General features: G+C 39.8%; 3 protein-coding genes across 3 annotated transcripts; 2 read left to right on the top strand and 1 right to left on the bottom strand.

The window, feature by feature from the left end:
• Nucleotides 1-1369: 1369 nt before the first annotated feature.
• On the bottom strand, nucleotides 1370-3061 carry BATDEDRAFT_1486 (uncharacterized protein; the record flags this gene model as incomplete). Its single annotated transcript, XM_006679265.1, has 7 exons — nucleotides 1370-1549; nucleotides 1631-1990; nucleotides 2066-2116; nucleotides 2197-2406; nucleotides 2500-2763; nucleotides 2830-2891; nucleotides 2989-3061. Coding segments are annotated over 7 exons (1200 nt in total), but the record flags the coding sequence as incomplete, so codon positions are not given.
• A 707-nt stretch (nucleotides 3062-3768) lies between these two features.
• On the top strand, nucleotides 3769-6336 carry BATDEDRAFT_35253 (uncharacterized protein; the record flags this gene model as incomplete). Its single annotated transcript, XM_006679492.1, has 8 exons — nucleotides 3769-3960; nucleotides 4078-4227; nucleotides 4324-4427; nucleotides 4511-4621; nucleotides 4700-4961; nucleotides 5066-5154; nucleotides 5229-5483; nucleotides 5602-6336. Exons 1-8 carry the CDS (start codon nucleotides 3786-3788, stop codon nucleotides 6334-6336), a joined length of 1881 nt encoding a protein of 626 aa, XP_006679555.1. The 5' UTR covers nucleotides 3769-3785.
• Nucleotides 6337-7237: 901 nt separating this feature from the next.
• Nucleotides 7238-21622, top strand: BATDEDRAFT_35252 (uncharacterized protein; the record flags this gene model as incomplete). The annotated part of the gene is made up of 6 exons (XM_006679491.1): nucleotides 7238-7525; nucleotides 7869-8111; nucleotides 8205-8418; nucleotides 8555-20279; nucleotides 20354-21433; nucleotides 21510-21622. 6 exons carry the CDS (start codon nucleotides 7238-7240, stop codon nucleotides 21523-21525), a joined length of 13566 nt encoding a protein of 4521 aa, XP_006679554.1. The 3' UTR covers nucleotides 21526-21622.
• Between the last annotated feature and the right edge of the window lie 34 nt (nucleotides 21623-21656).

Genomic DNA, 21656 nt, shown 5'->3' with positions numbered 1-21656 from the left:
TGATCCAGCTTGATATATGAATTCCACCATGATAATCTCCGTTGTCTAGATGCGTATTTAATGTGCATTTGTTCAGAAAGCAGTGGAACAAGATTTAGTTTGAAAACATCGCCATGAGATATTTCAGGACCAAAAAGGGCTGGAATCATGAATAGAATATTGTTCGAGTCAGAGCCACTTGGAAGGGTCAGAATGGCACGCAGACGTGGAGAAAGAGGGTCATGCGCTGTGTTTGAGTCGGTCTTTTCATGTGGGAAATCGTATGGAAGACCTGTAGAAGGAACACGAACTGAGTGTGCTGGGCCTATTTCCAAATCATCGTTTAACTTAATGATGCGGTAGGTTCTACTTTTAGTGAGCGACAGTGTGACTTTGACTCCCATAAGTGAGTTTGCTACCACTCCAGAAAATGTCTATGGTTTCAATCATGCCACGATGAGCAATATTTGGTTGGTGTAAAGCATTAGATACTGTTTAATATACGAATCAGATGTTTACAAGCATCAACTCATGACTCCCAAAGCACGGACAAACAAATTTTGATGGATTTTCTCTGTGGTGGAATGATGCAACTTTAATACTCGAGTCCAATACAATGAATTGACATACCTTGGCAAATTTTGGTGTTTGAGTAAGAGAATTGGGCCGCACCGATATGCTGTAACCACATTAAAAAGTTTAAATTATTTGTAATATAAATCAACAAAATAAATCAGTTGCGCTTCGTGAAAAAGAAAACATGTGTATTTGGTATTATTTAGATTCAGAAAATGCATAAAGTGCATTCATCACTTATACCAAAAATCAAAGTATAGTAAAGAGCTTGTATAGTTGAAAATACTGAAACGAGACAAAAGCTCATACATAATTTCCACGTTATCTGGTGCATATTTTGAGTTGACGGTTTTTGAAGACGATGCCAATCGTACACCTCGTGGTGAGCAAAAGGGATCTGTGGTGACTGGATTAGTATATCCAATCATGTGATGACAAAGTAGAATGTCGTTATGGGACATTGGTGGTAAACGAGTTGACGTTCTATGGAAAGAAATGTTGAGTTTTTGAATAGTTGGACAGATTCGACTGTGTGTTTCGACTTGCTTGATGGCTTTCTTTACAGGAAAGTTATTTGATAATGGAAAAAAATGTCCCTCTATATGTAACAAAGCAAGATCAAATTACATTACGACAATATGCTTTATAAGACTAGGCAAAAATAGGTGACAAACAAGTTTACCTGTGGTAAATATAAAGTTTGAGTTTGGTTCATTCACAAAGTTTTCTAATGATACGGATAAATAGTAAAAAATAAGCATTGAACCAGTTTTGAATCAAAAGCAATAATTATAAATTGTAAATAAATACCTTCGTCAAATAGCAAATACAGGTACTTTAGCGTTTCGCTCAAAAAAAAGCTTTCCATACGACCAGATAATTCTGCTGTTTGGATGTTTTCCAATGAAGCAAAACCGCATCGTGTGCGAGTAGTCATATTTAAATCTGCAAGAATTGTTTCTCCAACATGCAGATAAAATGGATCCTTTGTTGCCTATTTTTATAAACAGAATACATGACTTTGAATATACGGCTTATAGTTTTAAAAATAAAATTCAATCAACACCAAGCATACTTGATAAAGTGCATATGTGGATTCAATCAACTCTGGTCGAAGGGGATAAACCCCAATATCAATGTCGCGCAAATTCATATTGAATCGCTCAGGTAAAGCACCGTATTTTCTCCAAATTGTATAGTACAAATAATGATGCTTTATGGCATCGTTTAAATGGCCAGAAAGAACCTGTACTCCAGGGAAAAAGGCTGACAAAGAGTCGATCCATGTAACTGCCAATTTTCCAGAGTACATATTCACATTTTTGTAATAGAATCCAGTATCGTCTTTAATCCACTTCATAATTCCTGCATATGCCTCTTCAAACATGTTTAAATAATTTGAATCTTCAAAAAGAATGTACGCTTTGAGCATATACTATTTTGAAATTCAACACAAAAGTTAATATACATGGTTTTTCAGTCATTCAACTACGATTTATAAATATGTTACCTCAAAAAACGAATCAATACCAGCACCAATTCCAGTAATGTTTTCCTGCCACTTTAAATAAAATTAGTTGGTATTTTGTTACAAAATTTAAAGTAAGGCATAAACAAGTCACTGTCATGTTATATTTGTACCGAGCCGTTTAAAACATTGAGATTATTTCCAACAAGATTAATTTTAGACCGTCGCTCCCATAGTGCTTCCAAAGCATGCCGAGCAGCAATTTCGTATTTTGGATCTCCTGTAAGCCGACTTAGTATTCCAAATTCCAGAACCAACGTTCCAGCACCTGCTGTACATGTCTCGTTAGTTATAGTAGGCAGAACGCCTTTTTTTAGATTCACCTAATTATATAGTTTAACGTCAGAAAACCACAACAATTAGTCTGCTTAATAAGTATAGCTGAGTAGCATCAATAGAAAAGCTAAAGCACTTACTCTCGAGTATGGAATCCCAGTCGGTGTTTTAAAAGTCGGTATTAGTCGGTCACCAAGATCAGTCGCAAGATCAAGAAGTTGATTGTGATACCAATTGATCTTGAAACCATATTTACTGTCGGTTGCCAACATATGCGCAGAAAGCAATCCACCAAGTACCCGAATAGTTACTTCAAAAACTTGAATGGTCCAGTCTTGATCAAACGACACGTTTTCAATGACCAATTTTACTGCATTTTCAAATCCCAATCGATCGCCAAATATCTAGCAATAGAGTTGAAAGGTTTAGAAATGGATTTGAAAAACCAAGATTTACAGCATGCTACTCACTGCAAGCGCATCCAAACTGTCAATCAAAGTCAATGAATAGTTTCCCAAAACCTCGTACATTTCTCTAAGCAATCAAAAAAGAGTAAGGCGTGCTGACAGTATCGAGTTGCACTCTGACTAATATCAAATGTACATACACACTATCCGGTCTTGAATTACGAAAATTTCCAACACATTTAATGGGATCCAATTCATCTGCTGGAAAAGCATACTTCATATATCCACCAAAACCTATGGCAATAGTTAGATTATATTTCCAGCTTAAAACATGACTAATCAGGAGAGTAAAATACCATGCTCAAACATCTCTTTTGCCTTGGCCCTATATCACAAACCATATGCATAAATCTGACTGGTTAATAAAATCAAATCTAACCAACCACTACATCCAGCTCGATTATACTTGATTACCTGAGGGAATGGCGATGCTTGGTGGTCATGGCATATGGGCCTTCAAGTGGGCTCCTACCGCCAGTATATGCATTAGTACTATTAGCATTCGATTTAGTAGCTGATGTCTGCGCACCGAGCCACAAAAGCCCCAATGAACATGCTATCCACCAGGTCAGTGGAGGTGTATGCAACATGGTGGTGTGGACTAGGATTGGCACTTGCGAGAACCATGAAAGTATCCATAATAAAGTACGCATGTATTTAGATGAGCTATGTTGGATATATGCAATAAACTGCTATCCAATCTTATCAAGTCTGTCAAACAACGACAACTGTATGAAGCTGAATGGGTTAAAATCCACAATTCAAAGTTTCAACATTTTATTCTGGAGTAGATTGAAGATCTGGCCAACATCGCTTCATTCGATGCCAGATGAATGGCCTTGTTATCGACTTGCTCGAATCCATTCAATGAGCCCATCACTCCACGTGATGCAGCTGCCAACTCTTGCTAGAGCCTAAAATCTTGATTATTCTCGACTGTCTGAAAAGTTTAATTTCAAATGAAAGCACAACCTGCTCTTACCAATGCTAGATCTCATAGAGTGCTCCAGATGCATCTTTTGGATCATCCGTTTAAAGTGAACAAGCATGATGTAGACCTTTCAAAAATGGATTTGTCTGAGGAGCATCGTGCTGAAATGCGTCACAAACTGTATAGTCCTTGTAAAGTGATGTGTAAGTAAAATGGTTTGATACGGCATCTTGCGTGGTTGTTTTACAACACTAACATTTCAACTACTACATACATTCCATTGCATATTCTTTACATTTTATAAATATAATTGGGTCAAGCTATAGCAAATAGTACCTCTCGCGAACATGGAAGCTTGCATACCAATTATGCCGATGAAGTACCTCTAAAATGGCAAGGAACTACGCATGCTGAATATGTTCCCAAGCTTTCTAAAGAAACTCTTTATAATCAACTTCACAATAGAGAATGTAGGATTATGTTCGAGACTGCTGTAACAAAACCAAGATTTATCGCGAAATAAGCTTCGTTGCAAAATATAGCTGACTTTGAATTTGATATTATAGTAATGCAATATACACGAGCCTCTCATTTTGTTTTGGAGAGTGGTGATGGTCTTGGTAAGCCGTGCAGTGTGACCAAACGGGATTATTGCCAATCAGATTTTAGTGTGGGTATACTGGTATCTGTTCTTACAACTTTATGTATTGGCTATACGTTTTGAAAGCGTTGTACTAATGTCCATGAATACAGGCTGTTGATAAACCAAAATATAACAGTGGTAGTGGCGATCACAAGTCGTACCCACCAATCTTTAGAGATGAAAACGAACTTGTCATGAGCAGGTCTAAAGGCACTTTAGATGTAAGGTTTAAAGTGTGTGGTGCATGAGATGACGTCAAAATTCACAAACTAAAACATTTAAACTATTTGATCAAACAGAATCAGGATAAAAACACCCTAAATGATCGTTTTGAAAGGCCGTCTATGATGGATTCACAGGCTACTAAAAAGGGCGTAACCCATATTTCATTTGGGAATGAGCCAACCATTTGGAAATCTGTTACAGCAACGGCAATGAAAAAACATCCATTAGGAGAAAAGTCATCATTGTCAGAATACGAGAGTCTAGAAAAATCCAGATCAACCATTCTTGATAATCCTGATTTAAAACTAGATCCGATGCAAAGTATTCAACGTCAAGGTACATTCATATTATATCAAAAACTTAAACTGAGCTCGAGTAACTTGCATTTTTACCAATATACAAACTGTACTGGGCTGAAATGCTAATAAATTTAATATTAGATTTTAAACTCAATGACGCTCTTGATCGATTGGCATTAAAAGTCGACAACACTCAATCTATCAAGGATTTGAAATCAACGCATTTTACTGTAATACACTTTTGAATTGTTCAACTGACACAGATTGCTTTGTAAAATTATTTGTTAATTTTGAAATGATTTAGCTAGGAAATAACGACTCTAGCTTTCAAGTGTCGCAGTATCAAGCCTCATTTGGATCACCCTTTGATCAGGCCAATGAGATTGTGTGCAATCATAGGCGTTTAACCATTCCGCCACCTGCATCTAAGCTATGTGTGATTGTCGAGGACTTTGAGAACCGTCGTATTGGACTTAGCTCTCATAAATCAGACTATAAAAACCCACATATCAGCAATGGAGGTGGTTTAAGCAAAAAAACTGAAATTGATTCTATAAAGGTACGTTTCTTGCTCTTAATATAATGCGTATGTTTCATCAAGACTCCAAGTTTATGATGTGGAACAATGAATAATTTATAGACAGAGAAATGACTGGTTCCATTTATACTTTAATTAGCATCTTAATTCTAAATCATCAATTTTGTTAGGATTTGATCCAAGCGAAACCTCCAATACCAACAGATCGGTGTCAAAAACCGAGTATAGCCCACCAGAAAATAAACAGGGCGGAGAGTCTGCCAAAAATGCATACGTTTCTGGAGCACATAAAATTCGTCCAGTGGTAAAAGGTTACCACCCATTTATCATTGAAGAACCCAATGACGAAAAACCAGTAGTCTTGACTGTTCAAAAGCCAGTTAATCATGTTTCCAACGAACACATGAAGTATTTAAAGGCTAGCCATTTTGAAATTGGAACCAGTGATGACTCTTCCATCGACAAGGATCGAGCATGCTCAACTTCCCAATGTGATTACACCGATCCTTATAAAATGCTTGGCACTGTTAGAAAAGACGGAGCTGGTGCATCTGGCTTAAATAATGGTCAGATCTCGCGAAAAAACGAAAGCTTTGAGAATACTTTGAATAACACAATTACTCGGTATCCACAGATCACAGAATCATACAACACCATTACAAACTCTAGGTATAACGTATCTAAATATCCTCAGACACGTATAGTTTTGCGTCGTGCAGTTGGTCAGGATACAATTGGTGACTATATCCATAATGATGTCGTTCCAATTCGTGGATCTAAAGAAATTACATTCCAGCCCATCAGAGAATTTTCTACTGTAAATCGTCGAACTTTTGTTGCTCCCGAAGTCATGAAATACACTTTTTCTCGCTAATGCTTTGAAGTATTCAGTCTTGCTGATTCAGCGTAAATGGGTTATATGGGTATTGGTGCTAAACTAACCTAAAAATATCTAGATATCTGTTTAAAGCTACCCCTAACTCAATAAATAATACTGTTACTGTATAATTATATTTTTATTAGCATAATTAGACGCCATACCCACGTGAATACTGTTGAACCTGTAAAACTTTTCACTGTTAGCGACAGAGAACACGAGAATGAAAAGATAAATGAGATGGTCAGCAACCATCGGTGTGTATCATGTGTTTGGAAAGTACTTGCATAAAGTCATTCAACACACTTGTGTGATCGGGTTTGAGTTTTTGTTTGGTAATGGTTTGCAATTATTGGTAGACTGTTTGCTGATTTGAATGGAGTATCTATTGATCGTGTCTTGTGTACTGTGGCGACAATCTGACTTGTTAACACGGCCAGTTTGTTGATATTATCGATTAAATAGGACGTCACTCATTTAATCTTGTTCTGACACAAGCTTTCCGTTTTACCTATATAATCTGTATGCTAATCTAAATGAATCGTGCAATTTTACAACGGAAAGTCTATGTTTTCAAAAGACTGCAACAGCAGTCTGCTTGACACTATCAGAATTTTTTCCAAATATGCCAAAATTAGGTTGTTGAAATATAAATATTTTTGTGCTATCATGTCCTTTGTTCTAGCTGTAACACGAGTTAGAATTATATTGTCCTCGCAAACTCCGCCTTCAATTTTGCCAGTCTTACTCCCCATTATTCTTGCCTTCAAATCTATCATTCTTCTCGAAAGAGCGGAAATACATTAATCTAGTCTACCCATTTCATCCTTATATTTATCTGCGTCTCGTCGTTATAGAACTAGTAATACACTGTACCACCCCCAAAAAACTATCTATCATGGCGGCTACAACTACAGGAAGTATGGCCAACCTTCATCGTTCAAATATGAATCTTGCTCATGACAGTGAGAATAAGAAGAAGGCTGCAGCTGCACAGAATGCTATTGAAAAGAAGCGCGCATCTCTCGATGTCCGACATAGATATCTTTTGGAAAAGTTTGCAACTCTCGTTGAAGAGAAACCCGCAACTCTAGAAAATGCCCTACTTATTGGAAACAAGCTTGACATTGTCAATGATTTTTTGGCAGAGGGTGGTTCTCGTAAAGTCCTTCTTTTCTGGCAAAAGGTGAGTTTTGATTAGGTCAAGTATGTGAAATCAAATTACATTACAGGCTAGATTCCCTATATTTGGCTGAGCATTGTGACGGTTGGACCTGCTGAATAAATCATTTATTCATATGTCAGTCATGTTTGATGAGGCAGCATATATCTATCCTTGTCCTTTCATTTCTCCTTTTGCTCTGTTGAAGAGTAATCCAGATTTGGACCTGCTGCCTTCACGCGTTCTTGAAATGTATCGCGCTGCTAAAGACTAATCTTTGATTTGATATATTGTTTATGCCGAGACTAATCCAATTTAACTGATAACTTTGTATATATTGCTTTTTCCTATGCGTTTTACTTTTTAGGATGATTTGAGTCCATCAAAAACGGCGGGTGCTCCTCAGACAAAACCATATACCCTTATTGTCACCAACGGCAACAAGGAAGTTCTCACTGGCGTTGGAGCTTTCTTTATCCGTACCAGCACAAAAGCAATTTCCGCTCAAAATGTATATCTGGATGTTTCTTTTGGACCGTTGAACCCTAACTTGCTTCCTTCTCTTACCACCATGGTAAAGCATGTTGTTATGCCTGCACTTCGCGCTCAGGTAACAGCTGGCTGCATCATCAGATTGGATAGCTACATTGCTATCCATGTGTTTATGAATCAACTTAATTTCTCATTTGATATGTAATTATAGGAAAGCTGGGGAGTTTTGGCAAAGCAAAAGGATGAATCTGTTAAAGGATTTATAGAAGCTCTTGAAAAGTTTACCGTTGATCTTGATGTTGCCATGGTAAACCTCCACGACAGCGTTCAGCTGCACCCGTGCAACATTGATCTGGATGCATACAAAAAACCATCCGATTATGCCAACGCCGCACATTCTCCTGACATCACCAATGCTCTTGAAGGTATATTTTTCATGCCAATAATATGCACATTATTAGGCTGACGATACGTATTATGCCCACATATATATTGTTTTGCTGTTGAATACTAATATGTGCTTTAAATATGATTTTGCATTGATAACACTTTGGTTGGCAGGTTTGGTCAGCGAATGGTGCAAACAAATCGAACAGGTTCTTGCAGAAAGTGAACAAATGCGAAAAGAAGCAGATGATATTGGCCCAAATGCAGAATTGGCTCATTGGAAGGCAAGAATGGTTAAATTCAATAGCATCACTGATCAACTTAAAAGCTTCCTTTGTCGAAAAGTCATTGGCATTTTAAACGCTGTCAAGTCGCGTACCCTGCTTAAAACATGGAAGGATCTTGATGATCGTGTGACAGATGCTGCCAACGAATCCAAAGACAACGTGAAATATCTGTATACTCTTGAGCGTTTCTGTGATCCTTTGTACCGCAGTGATCCAATTGGGATGATTCCAGCCATTCCAGGACTCATTAATGCCATTAAAATGATATATTCCATCTCGCGATACTACAACACATCTGAGCGCATGACATCTTTATTTGTCAAAATCACCAATCAAATGATTACTAGCTGTAAAGAGTTTGTATACAAAGATGGTGGTTCCAAGATTTGGGATTTGGACAGGCAAGTGCTTGTTCGCAAACTCATGGACTGCCACAAACTTAATGAAGCCTATCAGCGCTGTTTCCACGAAATCAAAAAGAAGCTGCAAGAAACACCACACGAAAAACAGTTTGACTTTTCCGAAATGTACATATTTGGAAAGTTTGATGCCTTTTGCAAGCGTATTCAAAAAGTCATTGATATGTTTAATATCATTGAAAAGTTTTCTTTACTCGAGACATTGGGTGTCGAGGGATTGGACTCCATTGTGCGCAAGTTTTCAAACATTCTAATTCAGATGCAGCGTAAACCGTACGATATTTTGGATCATCGTAAAATGGAGTACGACTCTGACTACAATAATTTTAAAAAGCAGGTTTCTGATTTGGAAAGTACTCTGCAGCAGTTTATTGATACTTCGTTTGAACATATAATCAACACCGAGCAATCTCTGGAACTTTTATCCAAATTTAGTCAAATCAAGGATATGCAACTTGATTTGGAAAATAAGTACCACACAGTTTTTGTTCATTACACGCGCAAGGAGCTTGAAGGTGTCCGTAAATTGTATCAAAAGTACAAGGATGCACCACCTATTTCTCGAAACACACCGCCTGTCTCTGGATCTATTGCATGGGCCAGACAGCTATATCGCCGTATTGAAACTCCAATGAAGCGTTTCAAAAGCAGTACCTCTGTTCTTGATTCATCAGAAGCCAAAAAGCATATTCGCAACTACAACAAGCTTGCGCGCGCTTTGATTGAATTTGAAGTTTTGTGGCATCGTTCATGGTACAGTATTGTAGACCAGGCAAAAACGGGTCTTCAAGCAACTTTACTTGTATCCAACGATGAGGGCCATGTTTACGTCAACTTTGATCCTCAGATTCTTCAGCTTATTAAAGAAACAAAGTGTATGGTTCGTTTAGGACTTGAAGTGCCTGAATCTGTAAAGAATGTCTGCACTAAAGAAATATACTACAAAAATCTATACAACGGGCTAGTTCATATTCTTCAAACCAAAAAGCGTGTGCTTGAGCGGGTCTCAAATGGTCTGCGCCGTGCCATGGGTCCTCATATCGATGAACTTGACCGTACTCTACAGCCTGGCCTCACCGCTCTTACTTGGACTTCGCTCAATCTGGATGACTATCTTCAAGCCAATCACAGACAACTAGCCAAACTGGAGGAGCTTGTAGATAAACTGCTAGACATTTCTGAATGCCGCATAGAAATGGGTGTTCGCAAAACCGCCGAAATTATGCTGGTCGAAATTCCATCTGAAACCGAACAATGGTCGGTTGATACATTTCTGGACAAAACAGAGAAGCGCTGCACCGCAATGTTGCAAACCATCAACAATCGCAGTAATTTGATTGAAAGTGCTACTCGCGATATTATTGCCGAGTTGTCCAAAGGGATTGAAAAAAGCATCAATTCTGATCTTCGGTTAGCATACGAAAGTGTTTATTATAGCTCCAACTATCTAAACTTTGAGGCTCTTGTACAAAACACCAAAGGATCGTTGGATATGCTGCGTGGTCGTCTTGGTACTTATACTACTAGCCAATACAACAAGGCACCCAATCAAAAACCTTTCTTTCGTGCCGAAATTGTTTTGTTGATCCCTAACGTGGTTTTGCAGCCAAAGCTTGAAGATATTCAAGGTGCTCTTAACAAAGCAGCCACGATGGTTGTCGATGTGTCTAAAAAGCTCACGCTCAACTGGAGTGTATTTCTGGATCAGCCAGATGATCATACCACTGGCCACTATCCAGAGGACACTTTCCAGGTTGCAAACAACAAAGATGTGCTTAAAGTGATTATGTTGCTAAGCTCTACAGTCAATTCTATGAAAAAAGATGTCGAGACTCATCGTGAGCAATTTGGTAAATATGATTTTCTCTGGAAGGAAGATAAAGTAGACACCATTCAAAAATTCCTTGGCAACAACCCTACCATTGCTGATTTTGAAAATGAAATCAACCGCTATGAGTTTATTGAGCATGAAATCATGGAAATTTCTGGTTCAACTCAAATTGGTCTCCTGTTGATCTCAGCCGAGCCACTCAAATTGGCACTTTTGTCTGAAACAAAAGAGTGGAAGCAGCAATACGGACTTAATCTTAATCGAAAGGTCAAGACTGACATGGAGCAGCTAATTGAGTATATGGAAAGTAAAACGATTAAGCTGAGTCGAAAGATTGCTGATATTGATGATCTCCGCATTGCAGTTCAGACATTGAGCGAAATTCGCGAAGCTGAAGTGGATATTGACATGAAGGTTGCTCCCATTGAAGAAGCCTACCTCCTTCTTACCAAGCACAATGTTACAGTCACACGTGAGGAAACAGAGATGGTAGACTCGTTGCGATACAGCTGGAAAAAGCTTAAAATTTTAGTCATTGATACGCAAGCTCATTTGGGTAAAATCCAGCCTGTATTTAAAGCAGACCTGATTGGATCCGTACAAAAATTTTCTCAAGATGTCAAAGATTTCACTGTGGAGTATACAGAAAATGGCCCAATGGCTGGCAACATTCCGCCTAAAACTGCAAGCGAGCGATTGAATGTTTTCCAACGTGGCTTTGATGAGCTTAATCGTAAATGGGAAACATATTCTGCTGGCGAAGAATTGTTTTGTCTACAAGTGACTCCTTTTCCAACGCTGGTTCGTATCAAAAAGGAGCTCAAACTGCTGCAGAATTTGTACAGTCTTTACAATGATGTCTTGGAAAAAAGGCAGACGTACAGTGAAACGCTGTGGTCTGATATTGATTTGGAAAAGATTAATACAGAAATGACAGATTTCCAAAACAAGATCAAAAAGCTTCCTAAAGCAATCAAGGACTGGGATGCATTTACAGAGCTGAAAAACATTGTGGAAAACCTGTCTAGCATGGTTCCGCTTTTGGAAATGATGTGCAACAAGTCTATGCAGCAGCGTCACTGGGACATTATCATGTCCATCACTAAAACACAAATCAATTTGGATCCTGATATGTTTTACCTCAAAAATCTACTTGATGCTTCATTGGTTGAAAATCGCGAGGACATTGAGGATACTTGTACAGCTGCCATCAAGGAAGCCGACATTGAAATCAAGCTAAAAGCAACCGTGGCGGATTGGGAGGACAAGAATTTTACTCTTGCAGCTTTTAAAACACGGGGTAATCTTGTGTTGAAACCGTCTGCTACATCCGAGATTATTTCTCAAATGGAAGACTCGCTCATGACACTTGCATCATTGATGTCCAACAGATACAATGCACCGTTCAAACCAACTATTCAAACTTGGGTTCACAATCTCAGTACTGCATCTGAAGTGATTGAAAATTGGCTAGCTGTTCAAAACCTCTGGATTTATCTTGAAGCCGTTTTTGTTGGTGGTGATATTGCTAAACAAATGCCCAAAGAGGCAAAACGATTCAGCAACATTGACAAATCGTGGTGCAAAATCATGGGTCTTGCGAATGAACATCCAAATGTCATTCAGTGCTGTGTTCTCGATGAAACCATTGCTAATTTACTTCCTCATTTAACAGAACAGCTTGAGCTTTGTCAAAAATCACTTTCTGGATACCTCGAGTCTAAACGAGCCATTTTCCCTCGATTCTACTTCGTTTCTGATCCAGCATTGCTTGAAATATTGGGACAAGCCAGTGACTCTCATACTATTCAAGCACATCTCAAGAGTGTATTTGACAATATTGACAAGGTGCAATTTCACGATAAAGAGTATGACAAGATTATTGGGCTGGAATCATCCGAAGGTGAACGCGTTTCTCTCAGTCGTCCCATGTTAGCTGCAGGAAGTGTAGAAATGTGGTTGGGTACTCTTCTCAAATCTATGCAGTCTTCTGTAAATGATATCATTCGCGAAGCTGCTTCTAGGGTCAATGATGTTCCTACACAAAAGTTTATGGATGAATACCCTGCCCAAATTGGTTTATTGTGCCTTCAAATCCAATGGACTCAGATGTGCGAGGAAGGCCTCACTCTTTCCAAAACAGACAAGAAAAAGATGGCGGCAACCAACCAACGCATCACAGAGATTCTCAATATTCTTATTGAAAACACCACTCGTGATCTTAGCAAAATGGATCGTGTCAAGTACGAAACTCTAATTACCATTCAAGTTCATCATCGTGATGTGTTTGAAAAGCTGTATAAAACACATGTGAAATCACCTGACGATTTTGAATGGCTTAAGCAAGCCAGATTTTACTGGCAAGAAACCAAGGATTGTTGCGTAGTTTCCATCACCAACTTTGACTTTAAATACCAATGCGAGTATCTTGGAAACACTGATCGACTTGTTATCACGCCACTTACTGATCGATGCTACATTACTTTGGCTCAAGCACTTGGTATGTCTCTTGGAGGCTCACCTGCTGGTCCTGCTGGTACAGGTAAAACAGAGTCTGTCAAGGATCTTGGCAAGAATTTGGGAAAATGGGTTGTTGTATTCAATTGCTCTGATCAAATGGACTATCGTGGTCTTGGCCGAATTTACAAAGGCTTGGCACAGAGTGGATGTTGGGGATGTTTTGATGAGTTCAATCGAATTGAACTTCCTGTGCTTTCTGTAGCTGCTCAACAGATTGGGTGTGTATTTTCTGCAAGAAAAGAACGCAAAACATCATTTATCTTCACTGATGGCGACACTGTGGAGCTCAATCCTGAGGTTGGCATGTTTATTACCATGAATCCGGGCTATGCTGGTCGTGTAGAGCTGCCTGAAAATCTCAAGGTGCATTTCCGCTATGTTGCCATGATGGTGCCTGACCGACAAATTATTATCCGAGTCAAGCTTGCTGGATGTGGTTTTATTAGCAATTTGATTCTTGCCAAAAAATTCTTTGTACTCTACCGTCTCTGTGAAGAACAATTATCCAAGCAAGTTCACTATGATTTTGGATTGCGTAATATTTTATCTGTGCTGCGTACCTGTGGTTCTGTCAAGAGAGCAAATCCCGAAGATTCTGAAAATTTGATCATCATGAGGGTTCTTCGTGACATGAATTTGTCCAAACTCGTTGATGAAGACGAATCTCTTTTTTTAAGCTTGGTCAATGATTTGTTTCCTGGTCTGTCTGCTAAAAAGGGAAGCTATCCAAATGTCGAAACTGCAGTGGATCAGCAGCTTGCAGAAGTCAATCTTATTAGCCATCCACCGTGGACACTCAAAGTTATCCAGTTGTATGAAACAGCCAAGGTGCGACACGGTATCATGATTCTTGGTCCTACTGGAACTGGTAAAACCAAATGCATCAACGCTTTATTGAAAGCCATGACTGCGTGTGGTGATCCACACAAAGAATTGCGTATGAATCCCAAAGCCATCACGGACTACCAAATGTTTGGTAAACTTGATGTTGCAACCAATGACTGGACCGACGGTATTTTTTCTTCGCTTTGGAGAAAAACGCTTAAACGAAAAGGAGAAACTGTGTGGATCATTTTAGATGGTCCCGTTGATGCAGTGTGGATTGAAAATCTCAACTCTGTATTGGATGATAACAAGTGTTTGACGCTTGCCAATGGCGATCGTATTCCCATGTCCCCTGCGTGCAAACTAACGTTTGAGGTGCACTCCCTTCGAAATGCCAGTCCTGCTACTGTATCTCGTTGTGGTATGATTTACATTGGTGTCATTACCTTGACATGGGATATTGTTTTACAATCGTGGCTTAAAGTACGACCACTCAACGAAGTTGGTGTATTAGAAGCACTTTTCAACTCTAGTTTTGGCAGCGTTAATCAATTTTTGATTCTAGAGTTGCATCCAAAAATGATTATTGCTCCAGTCAATTATGTTGTCAACACAACAATCCTTTTGAATGGTTTGATTCCAAAAGCTGAAGCAAACAAATCACAAGTTTCTGCCGAGCATCTGGAGCGCCTTTATGTGTATGCGCTATTTTGGTCATTTGGCTCACTGCTTGAGCTTGATGAACGCAAAAAACTTCAGCATTTTATGATTGAGAAAATTCCTGATCTCAAGTATCCGCCTATTGATCCCAATTCCCAAGATACATTTTACGAGTTTTTTGTCAACGACAATGGCCAGTGGCAACATTGGCGTGATCGTGTTGTAGACTGGATGTATCCTCAAGATATCACGCCAGAGTTTTCTTCCATCATTATCCCCATGGTGGACAATGTTCGCACCGAATTTATGATGGAGACTGTCACTAAACAGGGTCGCGCTGTGCTTCTTATTGGTGAACCTGGCACTGCAAAAACTGTAACGGTAAAAAAGTATCTAGCCAAATTAAACCCAGACACGCACTTGTCAAAAAACCTTAGTTTTTCATCTGCCACTACACCCATGATTTTCCAGCGTACTATTGAGAGTTATCTTGATAAGCGTATGGGTTCTACTTATGGACCGCCTGCAGGGAAAAAGATGATCATCTTTATCGACGATATCAATATGCCCGAGATTAATGAATGGGGAGACCAAGTGACAGGTGAAATTGTGCGTCAGCTGATGGAGTATCAGGGATTCTACTCTCTTGATCGACCAGGAGATTGGACAGCAATTGTTGATTTATTCTTTTTGGGTGCCATGATGCATCCTGGTGGTGGCAGAAACGATATTCCATCTCGTCTGAAACGCCAGTTTGTTGTTTTTAACTGCACTATTCCATCCGACAACTCTGTAGACAAGATTTTTGGAACAATGCTCGAGGGACATTTTTGTGCTGCTCGAAACTTTGCTCCAGACGTTGTTTCTATGATTGCTCGCATGCCTCCATTAATGCGTCGCCTATGGCAAATGACCAAAGTTAAAATGCTTCCTACTCCAGCTAAATTTCACTACATTTTCAACTTGCGTGATCTGAGTCGCATTGTTGAAGGCATGCTCAATTCCACACCAGAATCTGTACCAAATGAAAAGATTCTCTTAAACCTTTGGGAGCACGAGTGCTCTCGTGTACTCCCAGATCGTTTTATCACTCAAGAAGATGCCGACTGGTTTTCAAAAGCAACAGTCAGTTTAATTCAAAAAGACCTTGGCGACGAATACTCTGCTGTTGTTGCCAATAAAAGTTACTTTGCCGATTTTATGCGCGAGCCACCTGAAAATGAAGATCCAGAGGCCGAAGTTGATTTGGAAGCACTCAAGATTTACGAAAAAGTTGCTTCTTTTGATGCTTTGAGGGAACGCTTGACAGAATATATGAAGCAGTACAATGAAAGCATTCGTGGATCAAAAATGGATCTAGTTCTTTTTGAGGATGCCATGAAGCACATTGCCCGTATTTCACGCATTATTCGGATGCCTCGCGGAAATGCTCTTTTAGTTGGTGTTGGAGGTTCTGGTAAGCAATCGCTTACAAAGCTTGCAGCATTCATTGCCAAGAGTCAAGTGTTTCAAATTGCCATTACCAAAAACTACAATGTATCCAATCTTATGGAAGATCTCAAACTCATGTACAAGGTTGCGGGTGCTCAAGGAAAATCAATGACATTCATATTTACCGACAACGAGGTCAAAGAGGAAGGGTTTCTTGGATTTATCAACAATATTTTAACTTCGGGTGAAATTGCCAATTTGTTTGCAAAAGATGAAGTGATTAGCATTTCATCTGATTTACGTGGCTCACTCAAGAAACAACGACCAAATGTCATTGACACGATTGAAAATCTATGGCAATTCTTTATTGATAGAGTCAAGGCAAATCTTCATGTTGTATTGTGTTTTTCGCCTGTTGGTGATAAGTTCCGCAACCGCTCGCTCAAATTTCCCGGCCTCGTTTCGGGCTGCACAATGGATTGGTTCAGTCGCTGGCCCAACGAGGCTCTTCGAGCTGTCGCTGACAAATTTGTGTCTGAAATGGATATTGCATGCTCCGACCAAACTAAAAAGGAAGTGGTGTATCATATGGCGTTTGTTCATGATCTGGTGACCGATGCCTGCAACAACTATTTTATGCAATTCCGTCGTCGCACACACGTAACACCAAAATCATATCTCTCCTTTCTTGCATCGTATAAATCCTATTATAGAAATAAGCGTGAAGAAGTTGGAGGATTATCCGATCGCATGAATATGGGTTTGTCTAAACTAGTGGAAGCGTCTAAATCGGTTGCTGTTTTGCAAGATCAGCTTGTGGTTAAAGAAAAAGAGCTGGCGGTGGCTTCGAAAGCTGCAGATGCAGTGCTTGCAGAGGTTACCGCAAGTACAATGTCTGCCGAAAAAGTCAAGGATGCAGTGCTCAAAGTAAAAACCAAGTCTGAAGGTATTGCTAATACAATCAAAGCCGACAAAGTGTATGCCGAGTCACAACTCGAAGCCGCTAAACCTGCTCTTGAAGAGGCACGAAATGCACTTAATTCTATTCAACCTGCTCATATATCTACTGTTCGTAAGCTTGCCAAACCACCCCATCTGATTATGCGTATTATGGACGGCGTGTTGCTTCTTATGAAACGTAGGATTGACACAATCACGCAGGATCCTGACAAACCTTGTATGAAACCTTCGTGGTCTGAATCGCTTAAACTTATGTCTGCATCCGACTTTTTGACCAATCTACTTAACTTTGCCAAGGATGAAATTAATGAAGAAACCGTCGAGTTTCTTGAACCTCTGATGGAGATGCCCGACTTTAATCTGGAAGGCGCTAAAAAGGTTTCTGCAGATGTAGCCGGTCTTGCATCTTGGGTCGGAGCCATGGCAACATACTATGGTGTCAATAAAAAAGTGATCCCACTCAAGGCTAATCTCATCGTTCAAGAGCACAAGCTGACTATTGCCATGGAAGATCTGAACAAAGCACAGCAAATGCTTGACGAAAAGCAAGCTGAGCTCGACGTATTCCAAGCTAAATACAATGAAGCCATATCCAACAAGCAAATGTTGCAAGCAGATGCCGATAGTTGCAAGCGAAAAATGAATGCAGCGACCGCGCTAATTAGTGGTTTGAAGGGCGAAAAGGATCGATGGACAATTCAAAGCAAAGAGTTTGCAGAACGGATTGGACGACTTGTTGGCGACATTATTCTTGCTACTGCCTTTTTATCTTATAGTGGTCCATTTAATCAGACATTTAGATCACAGCTGCTACAGGACTGGCGAAAAGAGCTTAGTCGTCGCAAGATTCCTCATACAGAAGATCTTGATATTATTGGCTTGCTTGTTGACAACACCACAGTAGGAGAATGGAACATCCAAGGTCTTCCTACTGACGAACTATCAATACAAAACGGTATTATTGTCACTAAAGGCACTCGCTTCCCCCTGTTGATTGATCCACAAAACCAAGCCAAAGTGTGGATTAAAAATCGCGAAGAGCAGAATAAGCTTCAGGTTACCACACTTACCCACAAATACTTTCGCCAGCACATTGATGACTGTGTAAGTCAAGGTCGTCCGCTTCTTATTGAAGATGTGGAGGAGGCATTGGATCCTACACTTGATAATATTTTGGAGCGTAACCTGATTAAAGCCGGCCGTGGATTCAAGGTTGTCTTTGGAGACAAAGAGATTGATTGGTGTGATGGATTCTACGTATTCATCACAACAAAACTACCCAATCCAAATTACAATCCAGAGATCTACGCCAAGTGCTCAATTATTGACTTTACTGTTACGAGTAAGGGTCTTGAAGAGCAGTTGCTGGGTCGCGTAATCATGCGTGAAAAACAAGAGCTTGAAACCGAGCGTGCCAAGTTGTTAGAGGAAGTTAATTTCAACAAGCGTAAAATGAAACAGCTTGAAGATAACCTGCTAGAGCGATTGACATCTACTAAAGGATCACTTGTGGATGACGAATCTCTGATTGAAGTGCTTGCCGTGACGAAAACCACAGCTGAAGAAGTCAACGAGAAACTTGTTGTTGCTGCTGATACCCAAAAGAAGATCAGTATTGCCCGAGAAGAGTATCGTCCAGTAGCAAGTCGTGGGTCAATTATTTATTTCCTAATTGCTGAAATGAGCATGGTAAACGTCATGTACCAAACATCACTAAAGCAGTTCCTACAGCTTTTCGATGAGAGTATGGAAAAGGGAACACCGTCGCCCATTCCCAGCAAGCGTATTCAAAATATCATCGAGTACTGTACTTTCCGCGCTTTCTCTTACATAACCCGTGGTTTATACGAAATTCACAAGGTTATTTTTGTGCTTTTATTGGCTCTCAAAATTGATGTCTTCCATAACAAGGTCACACATGAAGAATTTCGCTGCTTGATCAAAGGCGGGGCAATGTTGGACATCAATACAGTTACTAAAAAACCCTTCAATTGGATTCCTGATATGACCTGGCTCAACCTGGTTGCATTGAGTAAGATGCCCGGTTTTGCTGACGTTCTCAATCAAGTTGGTAAAAATGAAAAAGCGTGGCGCTCTTGGTACGAAAAAGATGCTCCTGAAAATGAGCTTTTACCTGGCGGATACCAAAATTCGCTGGATGCATTCCGTCGACTTTTACTGGTTCGTTCATGGTGTCTGGATCGCACGGGTATGATGTCCAAGCAGTATGTTGCTTCTTCTATGACCGTCCGGTTTGCCGAATCTCAAATATTGGATCTCGATTCGCTGTTGGGCGAGTCGAATAACCGCACACCCATGATATGTTTGCTATCTCAAGGCTCTGACCCTTCATCTGATATTGAAAATCTGTCTAAAAAGTACAAGATCGACATGAAGGCTATTTCTATGGGACAGGGGCAGGAGGTTCATGCGCGAAAGCTTCTTTCTACATTTATGACTAATGGAGGTTGGGCTTTATTACAAAACTGTCATTTGGGATTACCATTTATGGACGAACTTCTCAGTCTGATTGTTGAAACTGAGGCTATTCATGAGAAATTCAGACTCTGGATTACCACGGATGTGAGCATCAAGTTCCCCATCACATTTTTACAAACGTCCATTAAATTTACAAACGAACCTCCACAAGGTGTAAAAGCTGGTCTCAAACGAACGTATGCTTGGTTTACTCAGGACATGCTAGATATGAGCGCTCGTCCGCAATACAAGCCTTTGCTGTATGGGCTCGCGTTTTTGCATTCCATTGTACAGGAGCGTCGCAAGTTTGGGCCTCTTGGCTGGAATATTCCATACGAATTTAATCAAAGTGATTTGGCAGCTAGTGTTCAATTTGTGCAAAATCATGTTGATGAGCTTGCTCCCAAAGCTAGCATTTCCTGGAATACTGCACGATTTATGTTTTGTGAAGTGCATTATGGCGGAAGAGTTACTGATGACTATGACAGGTAAGAGTTTTACTAATTTAAATCAGGATACTATATGGGTTGGAACTTGTTGATTTATATTGATTTTATTTTAGGCGACTTCTTCAAACATACGGCAAAGTATGGTTTGGCGATCATATGTTTTTGGACACTTTCTGCTTCTACAAAGGTTACACTATTCCACATTTAAAAACAATCGATGAGTACCGGCAATCAATTGAAGTTCTTCCGCTAACTGACACACCCGACGCCTTTGGATTACACCCTAATGCCGATATTTCCTGCCAAACCAAGGAATCTCAGCGTATGCTTGATACCATTATGTCTATCCAACCAAAGGACAGTGGCGGCGGCTCTGGAGAAACTCGTGAAGAAATAGTAAAGCGTATGGCCAACGATCTTTTAAGCAAACTGCCTGAATCCTTTGATAAGAATCGCACTAAACTCACGATCCAAAAGCAAGGCGGTCCCAAGCCACTCAATATCTTTTTAGGGCAAGAAATTGATCGCATGCAGGCAGTCATTTCTGCAGTCAAATCTACTCTGTCAGATCTTCGCTTGGCTATTGACGGAACAATTATTATGGCATCTGGATTGCAAAATGCATTGGATGCTCTATATGATGCTCGTGTGCCTGAATCATGGGTCAAGATATCATGGCAAAGTAGTACACTGGGACTATGGTACTCGGAGTTCCTAGGACGTGCTGCACAATTCCATACTTGGCTATATGATGGTCGGCCACTTGTGTTTTGGCTTTCAGGTTTTTTTAACCCTCAAGGTTTCCTTACTGCCATTCGACAAGAAATTACACGTACTCATAATGGATGGGCACTTGATAATGTCAAGCTTGCACCAGAAGTTATGAAGCATATGAAGGAAGACATCACCGCTCCGCCATCCGAAGGTGTCTATATTTATGGTCTGTTTATTGAAGGAGCTGGCTGGGATAGGAAAAATATTAGATTAACAGAGTCACAGCCCAAGGTCATCTTCCAAAGTATGCCAGTAGTGCATGTAAGTGCTACCAATTCAACTGATGATGGTGACCCGCGTATGTATAGATGTCCCGTGTATCGCCGACCTCGACGTACCGACCAAAATTACATCTTTGATATTGAGCTCAAAACACAACAGACTCCCGACTATTGGATTTTGCGTGGTATTGCACTATTGTAAGTCAGATTTCTGGCTTTGTTTGGCAGTAATTGTGAGATTTCAAACTAACATTATATTTCAATTGTATTATAGATGTGCTACAAGCTAATTAAAAGGCACTACTATCATGAAGGCTTTTAGGTAAACAGTTATACTATCAAGACTGACTATCTTGATATAAATAAAAGATGTAGTTGATGAACCTGCTTCCACTATCATACTATTCATTTTATATTTTGA

Source organism: Batrachochytrium dendrobatidis (assembly GCF_000203795.2).
Source record: "Batrachochytrium dendrobatidis JAM81 unplaced genomic scaffold BATDEscaffold_7, whole genome shotgun sequence".
Taxonomy (NCBI): domain Eukaryota; kingdom Fungi; phylum Chytridiomycota; class Chytridiomycetes; order Rhizophydiales; genus Batrachochytrium; species Batrachochytrium dendrobatidis.
The sequence above is the reverse complement of the archived record's forward strand: the minus strand, read 5'-3'. Positions and strand labels throughout refer to the sequence as shown.